Source organism: Gorilla gorilla, chromosome 19 (genome assembly GCF_029281585.2).
Source record: "Gorilla gorilla gorilla isolate KB3781 chromosome 19, NHGRI_mGorGor1-v2.1_pri, whole genome shotgun sequence".
NCBI lineage: Eukaryota > Metazoa > Chordata > Mammalia > Primates > Hominidae > Gorilla > Gorilla gorilla.
In genome coordinates, this window is record NC_073243.2 from 90,132,225 (window position 1) to 90,148,623 (window position 16,399).

A 16,399-nucleotide genomic window follows, 5' to 3' on the forward strand; every position below is an offset into this window, starting at 1 on the left:
CTGTAGACCCAGTAAGCAAGCCACTTCAGAGTGCATTTTCCCAGTATATTTCTTATTTTGCTCATGTGCTTGTATTAGTTGCACAACAAATCTTTTAATCTTACCTGAAAATGCAAAGCTTCCCTCTCTGGTGGCCTTGAGGAGAACATCTGGGTTATTTTAAATGTCTGACTTTCATTTTTCTTATGAAGTTAATATTATTCTGTGAAGATGTAGTTGTGGGAAGATGTTATGAGGAAAGAAGACCACAAAGTTAATGAAACTGATTGTGAAAGATTTTATGTTAGGTGGTGGTAGGTTGCCATTTTTTCTTATTTTTTTCCTCCTAAAGTCTTATGAATGAATTTAGGAATAATATAAAGGGAATCAGGCATGGATATATGAAAAGAGTATGTCATGAAACAAAAATATGTTTTTTTGTTTTGTTTTGTTTTTTTTGAGACGGAGTCTTGCTCTGTCGCCCAGGCTGGAGTGCAGTGGCGCGATCTCGGCTCACTGCAAGCTCCGCCTCCCGGGTTCACGCCATTCTCCTGCCTCAGCCTCCCGCGTAGCTGGGACTACAGGCGCCCGCCACCACGCCCGGCTAATTTTTTGTATTTTTTAGTAGAGACGGGGTTTCACTGTGTTAGCCAGGATGGTCTCCATCTCCTGACCTAGTGATCCGCCCGCCTCGGCCTCCCAAAGTGCTGGGATTACAGGCGTGAGCCATCGCGCCCGGCCACAAAAATATGTTTAATCTAATATTGTGGATCTGCATTCCAAATACAAAACGCATTGGTATGCTTTGGTTTGCTCTAGTTTTTGATCACCTTTAAATAGCGTAACTATTCACTTAAGTAAATTCGAAGTTTTATTTCTTACTTGAAATGTCTTGATATTTAAAACAGTATTTTTGTTGAAAAAAGTCATTATTTAATCTTTAGTATCTTTTTCAATTTCCATGCTTTACATCACTTAGTAGAACCTTTGTCCCATAGTTCTAAACCTGTGATGTCTACTAGTTGTATAGCTATTAAAATAAAATTAAAATTACATGAAACCAAAAACTATGTTCTCATTCATACTAATCACATTTCAAGTGCTCAATTTGTGGTGAGTAGATATAATTTTGGTGACTGCAGACATAGAGTATTTTCATAACCATGGAAATTTCTAGGGGACTGTGCTGCTCTACTCTTCCATTTGATAATGTGGGGACTCATTAATCTTCTGACATCACAACTTATTTTGTGATATTTTCTCAAGAAATCTGCATCCTTAATTTCGGATCGGCACAGAATGCACTTAAAATTTATCACCTTAAGTGCATCCACGATTTATATGGGATAAGCCTACAGCTTTCTTGAGTTTCTGAAATCCTAGGTGCTACAAAAATATTTGGGCCTGAATAAATAACCTGATTTGGTTGTTTTGGGAGTTTGAAGAGGTTTACCAAAATTCCTCAAGTTAGCTATTTTCCACTTTCAGGATGCCTCACTAAACAAAGACAAAAAAAAAAAAAAAAAGCCAGTTCTTTAGCTTTTAGGTGGTTAAGGATATTAGTGATTTCAGGTCAATTAGAATTTCATTTGTAATGCTCCAAATGGAAGCCTTTGGGAATAGAGCTCCATTTAATGTTTTATGTTTGTCCAATAAATTAAAGGATTTGATGAGTTGAGAAAAGGAAATTAGTTGAAATCAATGTTATTTTTTCATATCTGAACAAAATTTTGAGGAATATCTTGGATTCTTAGAGGCTCTTATTCTAAAATATATTTCTGGGGCTTTTTGTGTCCAATTGAGCCACACTTTTCTACAAAGCATAACCCTGAAATGTCCATTGAGTTTTCAGGGATGTAATATATGAGAAATTAATTGTGATATATTGTAATATATGAGAAATGTATATATGTTCTGTTTTTGAGCCCTGCCATTCTGCCCCTAGTCTAAGAACTATGCATACGAACTGTCTCTCCTGGATTATGCTACTGTCTATTATCTACCTATCTATCATCTACATTTCATCTATTTATGCTGAAAAAATAAGAAAAGGAGGAAAGATTATGCTATGTAAATCAGTACAAATCTAGATGGTAGTTGTTTTCCTCAGGGCAGGGACTTCCAAGCGACACTTCCAGATAAGTGCCAGTCTATAACAAAGTCTTTATATCTATATGCTATTTTAAAGGACTTTTCTTTATTCTAGAGTTATGTTCTTGATAGATTTTGATGTTATACATTTAATTTAGTAATGGTGCTAGTTTATAACAGAAGGAAAACAAAGCAAAATTTGACAGCCAGGTATTAGTCCCCGGATAAGATATAGAGATTTTATCAGTGAAACCGAGCGATCTGCAGACATTGGTCTAAGTGAAGGAAAGTTGGTTTCATAGGGTCTGTATGGGGATTCATTGACTAAGTTTCCACATTCCATGATTTAGACTTTGGTGCTGAATAAGGAAATTCTCTCTAGGACAATTTTAAAGCTTAAATAGACTCTATGTGACTAATTCACACTAAGACAAGAAATCAAAATTCATATGAGAGGACCAATTAATTTGTTAAGTTAGAAATTACTAATGCTGCACTGGATATCCAAGGTCCCAGTGATATCTATCATCTATCTATCTAATCTATCTATCTATCTATCTATCTATCTATCTATCTATCTATCTATCTATCCATCCATCCATCTACCTACCTACATATCTAACATCTGTCTGTGTCTCTGTGTGTGCAGATAAACAGGAACATAGATCATAGTCATAGATTGGGTTTTAACTGAATCTCATGTTTAATAGCATCAGTGTAAGATCACATGATGCATGCTTTACACACTGGGACCAGGATAGCCGTGTGTGAAATCTAGAGCCTTCCTCTTGCAGATTCAAATGTAGTCTGAGAGCATGATTATCTGGCCAACACTCTGCCCTTGTCATCTCTCACATACACTTCCTGAAATTCTGTCTGATGCACAGCCATTGGATATGTTAATAAATAAATGCCTCAAAGCCATTCTTACTTGCTTATCTATTTAATGGATTGTAAATTTCACAGGTTGATTCTCAGAAGTTACTTTTATTCTCCAAGTATTTAAGGGCATTTTATTGAAGTACAAGGCTTTTAACTGTAAGATACACAACGTATGGAAGCAATTTAGGAAAAATTTTGTAACAGGAACTATAGTGCTTATTAAAAACTCTTTGAAAACACAATGTGTATTCCTACCGAATGAAGAAAAACATAACAAAAGCAGATATACAGCTTTTGTATCTCTATTTACCATTTTATTTATTTATGAAAATAGAACCATTGTTACAAAACATAACTCATACTAAATTTTGCTATCACAAGGGTTTTTAGATAATCAGAGATTTTGTTTTCAGTAAGCATTTTCACATTCAGGCTAGAAAGCATTTATTTCATCTAATTTAAAATGCAAGCAAGTACATTTTAATTTCACTTCGCTTATTAGTGTGAAATTTTAATGCTGGTTACCTTTTTAGTTACACAGGTATCAATTTGAAATTAGCCCATGTTCTATAATTGTGCCTGTCGTTATTCCCTGTAAATGTTAGAAATTTGTTTATAAACATTATGTGTAAATAATTGACCTACTGGTATTGATTCAAAAAGTGCCATTTCTGTCTACTTGCATGCTTCATTAAATACATTTAGTAGCCTGGTGTGTAAAGTCCTCTTTGAAACTGATGACCGACTTCAAGTTTAATCTCAACTCTGTTTCAGATAATTCAGATAGTCAGTGCTGCAGACCGAGATCTTTCACCTGCTGGGCAACAGTTCTCCTTTAGATTATCACCTGATGCTGCTATCAAACCAAATTTTACAGTTCGTGACTTCAGAAGTAAGTGTAACTACAGAAAAATTTACCTCTTATCATGTATCTTTGTAAAAAGGCACAAAGGGAGGAATCAATACTTTTCTTTGAAGCACTCAATTTCATAAAACATGAAATCCTTACATGAGAAAGGCAATATTCTGTACCTAGTAGTAAATTAAATATTTAATCTATACAGACTGTCTAGTAAAGCAGGTTGCTTGCATTGTAAATGTGGACAGTCTCTCAATGAGTCAAGCAAATAAAAGACTCTCTGAGAAATTGAATGCGTTCCCTGTTTTAAACATATCATTTGTCCCAAATGCACATTACTTATACTAACTAACAGGGAGCTCTTCAGTAACTGTTTTATTAGAATAACACACTGTACAGCACAGGTTAAGAATGCAGGTATTATAAAGACACGTGCACACAAATGTTCATTGCAGCACTATTCACAATAACAAAGACAGAATCAACCTAAATGCCCATCAGTGACAGACTGGATGAAGAAAATGTGGTACATATATATACACCATGGAATGCTATGCAGCCGTAAGAAAGAATGAGATCATGTCTTTTGTAGGAGCATGGATGGAGCTGGAGGCTATTATCTTTAGCAAACTAATGCAGGAACAGAAGATCAAATACTGCATGTTCTCACTTATAAGTGGGAGCTAAATGATAAGAACTTAGGAACTCAAACAAGGAAACAATAAGACTTGGAGTCTACTTGAGGGGTGAGGATGGGAGGAGGGAGAGGAGCAGAAAAGATAACTATTGGGTATTGGGCTTAGTACCTGGGTGATGAAATAATACATACAACAAACCCCCATGACACGTGTTTACCTATGTAACACACCTTCACGTTACCCTCAAATCTAAAATAAATGTTAAAAAAATAAAAAATAAATTTAAAGAATGCAGGTATTATGTTTGACATGACATAGGTTTGCATTTCTGTTCCACACTACCAAAATGACAGACTCTTAATGTATACAATTTTACTAAATCAAGTCAACCTCATAATATTTTTTATTAAATAAAATCATATTTGCAAAGCCTTAACAAAATGCCTAAAACATGTTACCATCAAGATCATTTTAGCCACCACCAATGCCATCACGGTTACACTTACACTTTTATTTATTTATTTATTTAGAGGGAGGGAGAGACATGGTTTGCATAGTTTATAACGAGAATTTGCTACTTCAAGACTAATGAAGAGGAAGGAAAGAATGAAACTCTTTAAAAATAAGTTTGTGTAAAATTTGTCTTTACACATTACTGTAAATGAAACTCTAGTATTAAAAAAAAGCCACTTAACAATTACAGATAAAAAATTCTACCTGCAAAGAATAGAAACATTATACTTTAAATGTGGACTATATCTGTTATTTAACATGATATGGAATAAAACTTTTTTAAATTTAAGTTTACTTTTTAAAATTTTAGATTCAGGTGCAGCACTGAATCCTAGCACTTTGTTACATGGGTATATTTCATGATGCTGAGGTTTGGGCTTCTATGATCCCATTGCTGAAGTAGTGAACCTAGTACCCGATAAGCAGTTTTTTTTAACCCTTTGTCTCCTCTCTTTCTCCCCCTTTTTGGCATGCCCAGTGTTAGTTGTTGCCATCTTTGTGTTCTGTGTTCCCAAAGTTTAGCTCCCTTTTATAAGTGAGAGTATATGGTGTTTCGTTTTCTGCTTCTGTATCAATTTGCTTAGGATAATGTCTTCCAGATGCATCCATGTTGCTGCGGAGAACATGATTTCATTCTTTTTTATGGCTGTGAACTATTGCATGGTGTACACTTATTCTTCTACTACCACTGCTATTGCCATCACTCCTACTGCTGCTACTACTGCTAACGCTATTACATTTGCTACAATTACAACCATTACAAAAATATAAAGGACACTGGATTAGAAATATTAAGGTTGAGTATCAATCAGTATCTCTGACTTTATTAGGTCTGTAACCTTGGGTATTTTATGTCCTCTAAGTTTCCATATTCTCTAAAATAATCATCAAAACACCTGATTTTATAACCTGATAATAAAAAGATAAATTTTTATAAATTCTATGCATATAGAACAAGTGAACAAATTGTATTGAGATGGTGATGATGATGATGGAATCAGAGAATATTTTGAAGAGATCAGTTTGCTACAATGATTAGGCAAAGAAAGTCAGAGTCTCCACAAAATCAGAGTCTCCACATTTTATCACTGAAGCAAGTTGAGTAGAGTTTGAATAAAATATGCAATGTGAGAAATGGCCATAAGACAAACAGCAGTCCAGTCTTGAAGTTATTTATAATGAGAGTGACCACATATTTTATCGTAAAGACTGAAACACTTATAAAAAAGGGGGAAATATTTATAATGTTATGTCACAGCAGCACACATAAAATAGGTCTGTCTAAGACAAACTGGACCATATGAGGACCCTATCCAGAAGCCATTTCAGGAGATAACTTAAACCAATAATGTTAGTAGTCTTTGAAAGGTTTAAGCAAGAATATAACATATTCATATTTACATTATAGGGAAATCTGCTTGGATGTAGCATGGAAAGTATATCATAGGGAGATAAAACTAGTTCAGATGTCATTGCAGTAAATGGGTGAGAGCCTTAGATTAGGGTACTGACTGTGAGGATGGAGACAAATGGATGGAAATAGAATTGATAAGACTTCATGATAGATGCCCTAGATTCAATATGTGTATATCATGTAATAAGACAAAATAGATTTCCAGGTCTTAGGCTTCAGCAACTAGGTAGATAGTCACATCATTCACCAAACCCAAGTGTTGACTATTTTCCACAACGTATCTTTGCTGAAAGAGCTATCTGAGATTAATCATGTTAATGGGAACCACATGATACTGCCTCATAGCAGAGTGCTTTCTCATGGACTAGACATGTACTTGTCACAAAATTTCAGGTGCCATTTACCATGTTCCTTGTTTTATAATGAATTAGATTTGTAAGGTATTTTTAGTGAAAAGAAAGCATTTAGAGAGGAAATAAAATATAGTATGTCTTTTTCTTCTCACTATGGACATCACAATAAATTTGTTATGGTCAATTTTCAATAAATAATAAATTGGGCTGGGTGCGGTGGCTCACTTTGGGAGGCCAAGGTGGACAGATCGCCTGAGGTCAGAAGTTCGAGACCAGCCTGGCCAACATGGTGAAACCCCATCTCTCCTAAAACTACAAAAATTCACTGGGCATGGTGGCAGGCACCTGTAGTCCCAGCTACTTAGGAGGGTGAGGCAGGAGAATCACTTGAACCCAGGAGGCGGAGGTTGCAGTGAGCCGAGATTGATCCGCTGTACCCCAGCCTGGGCGACAGAGTGAAACTCCATCTCAAAATAAATAAATAAATTGAAAATAAACATTTTAAAAAGGGTTAGGCTGCCATTTGACACATACATTGAGTTCAAGAATACCAAATCCCTACCTTCTCCCAAGTGCAGACACACCAGACATTCTATTTCTATTAGTCATTTTCACTCAGATTATGAACTTTATTCCTAGCCTGTTCCTTTTCCGCAGACTCAAGTGTTCAACCATCAATTGCTGAAGATTTAAATGTTGATTCAATTAATATCCATTTGTTCATCCCTAATCATATCCCATAAAGTTTTCTCATCTTGGTGCTTCCTATTGCTTAAGAACCTGCCTCAATTTCGGTTGTTGAATTTAAAGTCTACCAATAGAAAAATGGAATCTGATTGAAATAGTAACATATTTGTGACAGACCTGCACAATTGTAATATATTATACACTTTTAAAAATTATCTTACCTTATTCTCAAGTATTATGCATAGCTATAATAAACTACATATTGATACATTTCTAAAAATAAAGCGTTTCTAGGGGTTATTGTGACACACAAATGAAATATTGTTATTCATAAAACAAAATTTCTGCTTATTTGTGTAGAAATAAAAGAGCAAATGCATGCAAAAGAGCACTTTCAATAGAAGTATTAATTGCATTTATATAAAAATAGTAATTTTTATTGTCTCACATTATTGCAAGTGAACATTATTGTTTTTGAATTAACCAGAATTACAATGAGTTACTTTTTAAATCATATTAAAGTAGTCATTGTTATAGTTCAAGGTGTTTACAATTTTTAATGTTTTTACAAATCTTATTTTCCTTTCCATGTTTCTTATTCCAGCTGATATGTAGAGGTGAAAGTATTCCCATACATACAAACATATATAACATATATTTATAAACATATATACATATACAACATGTAGATAGAAAAATCCTTAATTTAAAATAGTCAATTGGTTTTAATATAGTTTAAAGAATAGGTTCTTATTTGAGATAATTTACAGATTCATAATTTGTAATATTTTCTATTATGCATGAAACTATTTACAAAACTATTTTTTAATGAGATTGCAATGTCATAAAAAATTGATCAATTTAACACACTTTCTGTCTTGTAAAGCATTCCATAATCTTTCTGAATAGAAAATTTAATTCTTCTACCAGACAAGATTAATGTTTGTTTTTCCTCTAATGATTATTTTGATTATATTTTGGCAGTTTTCATAATGTGAACAGAAATAAAAAAAATAAGAATCCATTTTCCTGATTCAAGAAGAGCTTCTTACTATTGAGCAGATACCAACTTGAAGATTTGAAGTGAAGCTCATAATAACCATGTTACCATAAATGTCATGTTTTGTAGACAACACAGCTGGGATTGAAACCCGAAGAAATGGATACAGCCGCAGGCAGCAAGAGTTGTATTTCCTCCCTGTTGTAATAGAAGACAGCAGCTACCCTGTCCAGAGCAGCACAAACACAATGACTATTCGAGTCTGTAGATGTGACTCTGATGGCACCATCCTGTCTTGTAATGTGGAAGCAATTTTTCTACCTGTAGGACTTAGCACTGGGGCGTTGATTGCAATTCTACTATGCATTGTTATACTCTTAGGTTGGTTTCAATATTAATCATTGTTAATTTTTTCTCGCTCTCTCTTTCTTTTTTTCCCCTCTCTCTCCTCTATCTCTCTCCTCAATTTATCATGTAAAAAAGTTTTTATTCATTGACATGTCATACCTAGCTAGAAGATAATCTATGTGTATTGAATTAAATTGTTATTAATGCTATTTTTCTATTTCATACTTCTTGGATATATATTATTGAGGATAAATAAATAACATCATCAAATAAACACCAAAAATATGTTCAAGACCTAAGAGATTTTCTAGTAATAATAGTTTGTGACCCTTGTCACAATGAAATCCTCTTTAATAAATATCCATTTACAACAACTTCTCAATTTGTTTTACTTCCTAGTAATTGCTGCTGTCTAATAAGAGATTATGTCATCTTTTAAAAAATATACTTGATGAACAATGGTTCTCAAATTCCAGTTCAATAAAGAAAGGAAGATAAAAGAGCAAATAGAAAGAAACAGAATGTAAAGTAATCCTCAAATTTGTCTTTTCTGTTTAAACTGCCATCCATAAGTAATTCTTCCACTTTCTTGCATCTCCTTACATCAAAATTCTAACCATTCCCACTAGAACAGAACAGACTAAAATATCTGGAAACACTCCAAAGCAAAATGATTGAAGTAAATGTATTCTATAATATCTCTGTGAGAGTGAATATAAACCTATTAGGAAGTTCCCTCTTCCATGAACTCTGTTCAGCTTCTCCATTTATTAATTCACTGCCAGATTGACAAAAGTAGAGAGAGATTTTCTATTATGCCTCATTCCTTTAAAATCAAATCACAACAGATAAACAATTGGGTATTGTGGAATCAAATTATGTATACATATTTACTGTTTAACCAAAAATAATCTGACAAATATGGACACCTGACTTTATCTCTAGGAAAGAAAAAATAATAATTAGTAAGATGTAAGGCACGGAGTAATGCATTATATATGGTAGCTTGTGGAGAGCACTCCCTGAGTCAGAAGTTCATGCTGACGTAGAGGGTGAAATTCTAGTCCAATTGGCATGGTGTAGATATTAATTCGACATGAGAAACTTTGGTGTGCAGAGCAAAGTATTCTTTATATCCTTATAATTCATAATAAATTATCCCTGGCATCTTTTGTGTTAATGTAAACCTTAAGGACACATTCCAAGTAATATTTTCACATCTGAAATTTAACAAGATGTTAACAAGGTGTTTAACATCAAATGAAGTATTTCTCTCTCATATGCCTCTCTTCTCTTGTAGCTGAGTCCTGGAGTATTCCTATATTTCGAAAGTTGTAAGAGTGAAAATGGAGTCACTAATGTTAAGAAAACCCTGACAAATAGAGCTAGGGAAGACCATGGAGAGAGGGTTTTCACCCTTATGTGCCTGTAATGAAAAAGACTGTAAAAATCACAACCCCGCACAAAGGCCATCACAACCTTACACAAAATCATTTCTGCTGGAACATCTGCCCAGCAACCGCCTGTCCAATGTTGGACTGGCATCACGCTTGTTATTAATCTTTGTAGTCAAAGGATAGTTATTTAAAACAATTATGTATCCTCCTCGTTTTTTTCTTTGAAAACCTTTGTCTTCCTTTATCTCTTGAACACACAGATAGTTTACTATGGCACTCACATTCCCATTGCTATACTCTATTTCCAAATAAATATATTTTATTTCAGAGAAACTCTTTCTGTTTGTTATTTGAGTTGACAGTATCAACCTAACAGGGCTTGGTATGTTCTGGCCGTCATACACTGTAGCAAGTAATCTGCTCAGGTCATCTTTATCATGTACTACCATCTGCCACTCATTTATCCAAATACTTCCAGAGCATCCACAGAGCACCAGCACTATTCTAGGCATTGTGAATTTTTGGTATACAGCAGTGTATATTGACACTCTTTGTCCTGTCATAGGGTCTGCTTAAAAATCCATCTAATCTTTGACCTCCTTGAGCAATCTCACACTCCTTTAGGTCCGCTAGCTTGTTCTCAGCCATTCTTATGTCCTTTGTAGGGTGAGAGAAAGAACAGAAAGGTATGGTGCTTGGGTCCCTTTTAAATGGACCTCAGGCACATCCAGCTAGTTTCTTTCTCAGCCATGGTGATTCTGAACTCATTTTATGTATGGGGCTGCTCCATGAGGTCTGCAGTCTCTCACATACTTGGTAGAGGAACAAATAATCATGTCCTTTGTTCTGAGATTCCATAAACTCTTGGGAGGAGTGCAGGATGCTAAACATCTCCCAAGGCCCACTGTACAGAAACTCTACCTAGATCTCCTCTCTCCTTCCAACTGGTCCATCTCTAATTTTGGAGGAAGAGAAAATAAATGAAATTTTATCATCATGCATTCCTCTCTACTTTATAATTCTATGACAGGTGTCTTCCAGACTCTGCTCTGGTAAATCAAACACACATTAGCTTTCACCTGTTGACACCACTATGGAGGAGAGGGGTTATTATGACAAGAAAAGCTGAGCACTGACGTCGTCATTTGTATCTGTGCCTATTCACGCATAGTAGAAATAAACACCATTGATTTAGTGGAGAGCTTTAAATCAACTGGGAATAAAGAGAGATTTTGATAATAAAAGAAGTACATAAATTAACAATTTTAAAATATTGTTTTATGAAGGTAACCTGAATTCTAGGCACTTGATTTAAAAACTTTCTCAATATGGCAGGACACACAATTGAAATTAATGCTTTAGTTTGTAAGATTTATAAAACTAAGGTCCTTAGCATCTTCCTTCCTTCCTTCCTTCCTCTACTTCCTTCCTTCCTCTGCTTCCTTCCTTCCTTCCTTTCTCTACTTCCTTCCTTCTTTCCTTTCTTCCTTCCTTCCTCTACTTCCTCTACTTCTCTCTTTCTTATTTATTGCCTTTAAAAATAATGGTCACAGTGAAGATTTGGGCTTATCGCATAAGAAACATAAATTTCTAATTTAAAATTAGGAATGTTCCAATTGGGAAGTTAGCAATGAATGGTAGTCTTATTTATGGATGATAATATTCAAGTTTTCTTATATTCTTACAATTTTCTGTATGAGTGGAAGAACTATTATTTCCTTTTTTCTTTTGTTGCAACACACACTTTTACCTGACCCTAAAATACTTTAATATAAAGACATACTTGTTTTATTTTGTGAATAACTTTGCTATGGTTTCTTGTTAGTTACAATTTCGAAATTTAAACATATGCATGATCCTATTGATTATGGTATGTTTACTATGAAAGTAACAGGAGGTCATTCACAAAACTCAGCCACCCCTAATCATTTTTAATTTTTATGGAGAGATGAAATGACCTATCTGCTTTCTATTCTCAAATTGCAATTTTTGTCTTGTTCCAGCCATAGTTGTACTGTATGTAGCACTGCGAAGGCAGAAGAAAAAAGACACCCTGATGACCTCTAAAGAAGACATCAGAGACAACGTCATCCATTACGATGATGAAGGAGGTGGGGAGGAAGATACCCAGGCTTTCGACATCGGGGCTCTGAGAAACCCAAAAGTGATTGAGGAGAACAAAATTCGCAGGGATATAAAACCAGACCCTCTCTCTTTACCTCGTCAGAGACCACCCGTGGAAGATAACACAGACATAAGGGATTTCATTCATCAAAGGCTACAGGAAAATGATGTGGACCCAACTGCCCCACCATACGATTCACTGGCCACATATGCCTACGAAGGGAGTGGGTCCGTGGCAGAGTCCCTCAGCTCTATAGACTCTCTCACCACAGAAGCCGACCAGGACTATGACTACCTGACAGACTGGGGACCCCGCTTTAAAGTCTTGGCAGACATGTTTGGTGAAGAAGAGAGTTATAACCCTGATAAAGTCACTTAAGGGAGTCGTGGAGGCTAAAATACAACCGAGAGGGGAGATTTTTAAAAAAGAAAAAGAAACACAAATATTAATAGAAATCTCACACACACACACACACACACACACACACACACACACACACACACACACACACACAGACTTTCTGGGACGAGATTCCTTTGATTACCTGGTTTCTAGTAAGTTACTAAATTAATCATATTGTCAGTTTTGGTTTATTCTGCCAACACGAGATACATCCTATAATGTGTACTTGCTTTGTTTTGTTGTTTTGTTTTTTCACAATCACACTGAGACAAGCTCAGGCCTATTCAATACAATTTACTGACATGACAGCCTAGAACGAAGATAGCTATGTGGCATCACGGTGGAAGAGTGTTAGATTTTTCTTAATTCCACTAAAGTGCCTATTGAAACTCTTATCATTTAAAGTGGTGTACAGTACACTCTGCTGTGATGGTATTGCAGGATTCAGAGATAAAGAGGACATAAAACAAAGACACCGTCTTTATGTCAAGAAGCAATAGCGACACTCTGACTCTCCTCATTCCTTTTGAGAACAAAAGAACACTTTCTGATCTCCACCTTCTTCTAATTCAAAAGGTTTTCTTTTTCTTTTTTAAACTGTATGCTAAAACGTATTTGTTTATCCTATCCTTTCAGAAAATTGAAATAAATATGAAAATATCAAGTTCAATATGTAAGTCCCGAATTCTAGAAACAATGTTTGATCTTAACATTAGTTCACATTAAAGCTGTTCATTAAAATGTTACTTTGTTTTCCAAAAAAAAAAAAATAAAGAAAAAAAAGAAAAGAAAAAATATTCCTCTTTATAAAGAGAGGCCTCAGGGCTCAAATTACACATTAAAATAAATATTGGTTTTGCTTAATATTGTACTGGTGTGTGGAAAATTGGTTTTAACAGTCACCAGATTCAGCTTTTAGTCATAGATGTAATTTCAAGTTGTGTTTCTATGAAAATTCTTAGAAGAAAAAAGTGCCATTCATTTAAGCGTGGGAAGAGAAATTCATTATACAGTTTCTCAGAGTTTCTTACAATCTAGTGATTCTTTGATGAGCAGCAAAAATAAAATACATATCAAATAATAGAGGATGGATTTATAAGATGTCTAAAAATATTTGTTATACATTATTGAAAAAAATAAAACATCAGGGACTTAAAAAAGTTCAAACCAATGACTGAATCCTAAAATGAATGTAAATTCAATTTCAGGCAGCTGATATACTTACTTTACTTACATGGACTTCAACTTTGTGAGCACCATTATTATATTGGAGCTCATAGTTACCTCTTTGTTCTCTCATCTACAAAAATCTTAATGTAAATTATCCCTTACAAATTGCGTGTAAAGAACTTTCTAATTTGATGCAAATTTCTAAGTAATATTAGATTTTATAAGCGCATTAGTAAACTAAACTCACATACATTGCTTTCAAGCGGATTGCACACTAGCTTGGAAAACATAAAAAGATGCAAACTAATTATAAAATAATATATTTTATATGAATATGATAACTACTTAAGTGACTACTGTAATATTGTCACTATATATATGAAAAAAATTAAAGTTGCTTATGGGTCCATCCTGAAGATATGGTCACTATCTAGCGGGGTTTATGAAATACTTATAGATATGTTTAATATTTGCAAGGTTTTGAAGCTAAAAATTTACACATGAGAAAAACAAGCAGAAATATAGACAACACAAGAAAATCATATTCACCGTTATTCATTTATAAATACATCCTTTAAAATGATCTGACTACTCACTATGCTGTGGCAATGGGGGCATTTGAATTCACATTCCCCATTTCTTTGTTGATATCTCCCAGTTGCATATTCTCATTTTCTCCCTCTCAGGAATGGCTGTTGAACTTGTTTTCTTCCATCCCATCCCAATTTTACCTTTGTCTATCCCAAGAACTGCATTATAATATTGATGTCATGTGATAATTTATAGTATGTTTGGGAAAGTATTTACATAACATGTTTTAAAAGCTGGTGATGCCATAACCATCCTAGAGAGAAAAATTAAGACAATTTTGGGATTTGCCTTAGCAACATGATTTGCTATGGACTGATACATAACCCCTGAAGAAGCTTACTATGCAAGATTACTTCTGGTAGACAAAAAGATTCCCATCAGAAATTGCTGCATTTTGCGTTTTGCTAGGAAATCTAACTGCCTCTGCATGAGATCATTTGGCAGAAGCAACGGTGGCATGGAGAAAACCTGTGAGGGGCAGGTCATTTCAAACCTCACGGCTGAGATGCTAAACAAAAATATGAAATAAGTAGATCTTATTTTCACCAAACTATTAAATACTTTTTAGTACATCCGGCTTTTATTTTTGCCACACCACTGCATTCCTTTGCTAGGTCTGCCATAACAAAATATCACAGACTGAGTGACTTAACTGAAATGTATTTTCTCACAATTCTGGAGGCAAAACATCCAAGATCAAGGTGTTGACAGAGTTGATTTCTCCTGGGAGTCCCTCCTTGGCTTGCCCATGGCCGTCTTCTCTCTGTGTGTTCACATGGTAGTCCCTCTGTGCTTACTCACGTCCTAATTGCTCTTCTTATAAAATACACCAGGCCGGGCGCGGTGCCTGTAATCCCAGCACTTTGGGAGGCCAAGGTACATGGATCACCTGAGGTCAGGAGTTCAAGACCAGCCAGGCCAACATGGCGAAACCCTGTCTCTACCAAAAACACAAAAATTAGCTGGGCGTGGTGACAGGCACCTGTAATCCCAGCTAGTCCAGAGGCTGAGGCAGACAGAATTGCTTAAAACCCAGAGGGCAGAGGTTGCAGTGAGCTGAGTTGTCACCACTGCACTCCAGCCTGGGCAATAGAGTGAGACTCTCTCTCAAAACCAACAAACAAACAAACAAAAACAAAAAAAGATGCCAGTTATACTGTATTAGGACCCACCCATAATAGCTCTTTTTATCTCGATTACCTCTGTAAAGGCTCTGTCTCCAAATATAATCACAATTGTGAGTTACTGGGATTTAGGACTTCAACATATGATTTTTGAAGAGACACAATTCAGCCCATATCAATCACACAGCTGTTCATCATATTTTCTTTTTTAAAAACTGGCTTGGTTTAAAACACACACAAAAAATCCCCAAATATACAGAAAAAAAATGAATAGAAATGATTTCAGATACAGTGGGTCACCAGAGGAGAGATATGGGGAAAAGAGGTTTTTGGTGCTCATAAATATAAATATTATGGGATACCTTTTATGCTATGACATCAAACTAGGCCTAATATTTCAATACTTATAACATGTTGGGTTCTGTTTTATTTATAATGACAAAATTACTGACCTTCATTTAAGCATTAAGCACTATAAAAATGTTTAGAATTTAGATGGGGAATTTTGACTATTAATAATAATTAAACCATAATTTTGTTATTGCCTTGCATGTTTACTTTTATAGAAGTATATATGTATGTATTATATGTAACATATGTGTGTTACTTACATCTATTTTTAAATGTTACATTTAATTATATTCAATGAAGTATTAGATCAACACATATGAGTGAAACGATGTGATATACTAGAAATAATCTAAAATTGCTTTTGTACCAAATTCTCACCAGAAATATGGGGCAAGCTCCTTAGCCTCCCAGTGTTCTGTTTTCTTTGGCAAAATTAATTTGTTGAACTTAGTGTTGTATAAATTTCCTCTAAAAT

General features: G+C 34.8%; 1 protein-coding gene across 5 annotated transcripts in view; it reads left to right on the plus strand.

The window, feature by feature from the left end:
• Positions 1-16,019, plus strand: part of CDH12 (cadherin 12) — a 1,104,089-nt gene extending 1,088,070 nt beyond the window's left edge. For all 5 annotated transcript variants that reach the window (XM_055367890.2, XM_055367891.2, XM_055367892.2 and 2 more), the window contains 3 exons: positions 3,727-3,844; positions 8,546-8,797; positions 12,165-16,019. In XM_055367890.2, the coding sequence (XP_055223865.2) occupies positions 3,727-3,844; positions 8,546-8,797; positions 12,165-12,664 (870 nt within the window). In that variant the 3' untranslated portion in view covers positions 12,665-16,019. The remainder of the gene's footprint in view (positions 1-3,726; positions 3,845-8,545; positions 8,798-12,164) is intronic.
• The last annotated feature ends 380 nt before the right edge of the window (positions 16,020-16,399 follow it).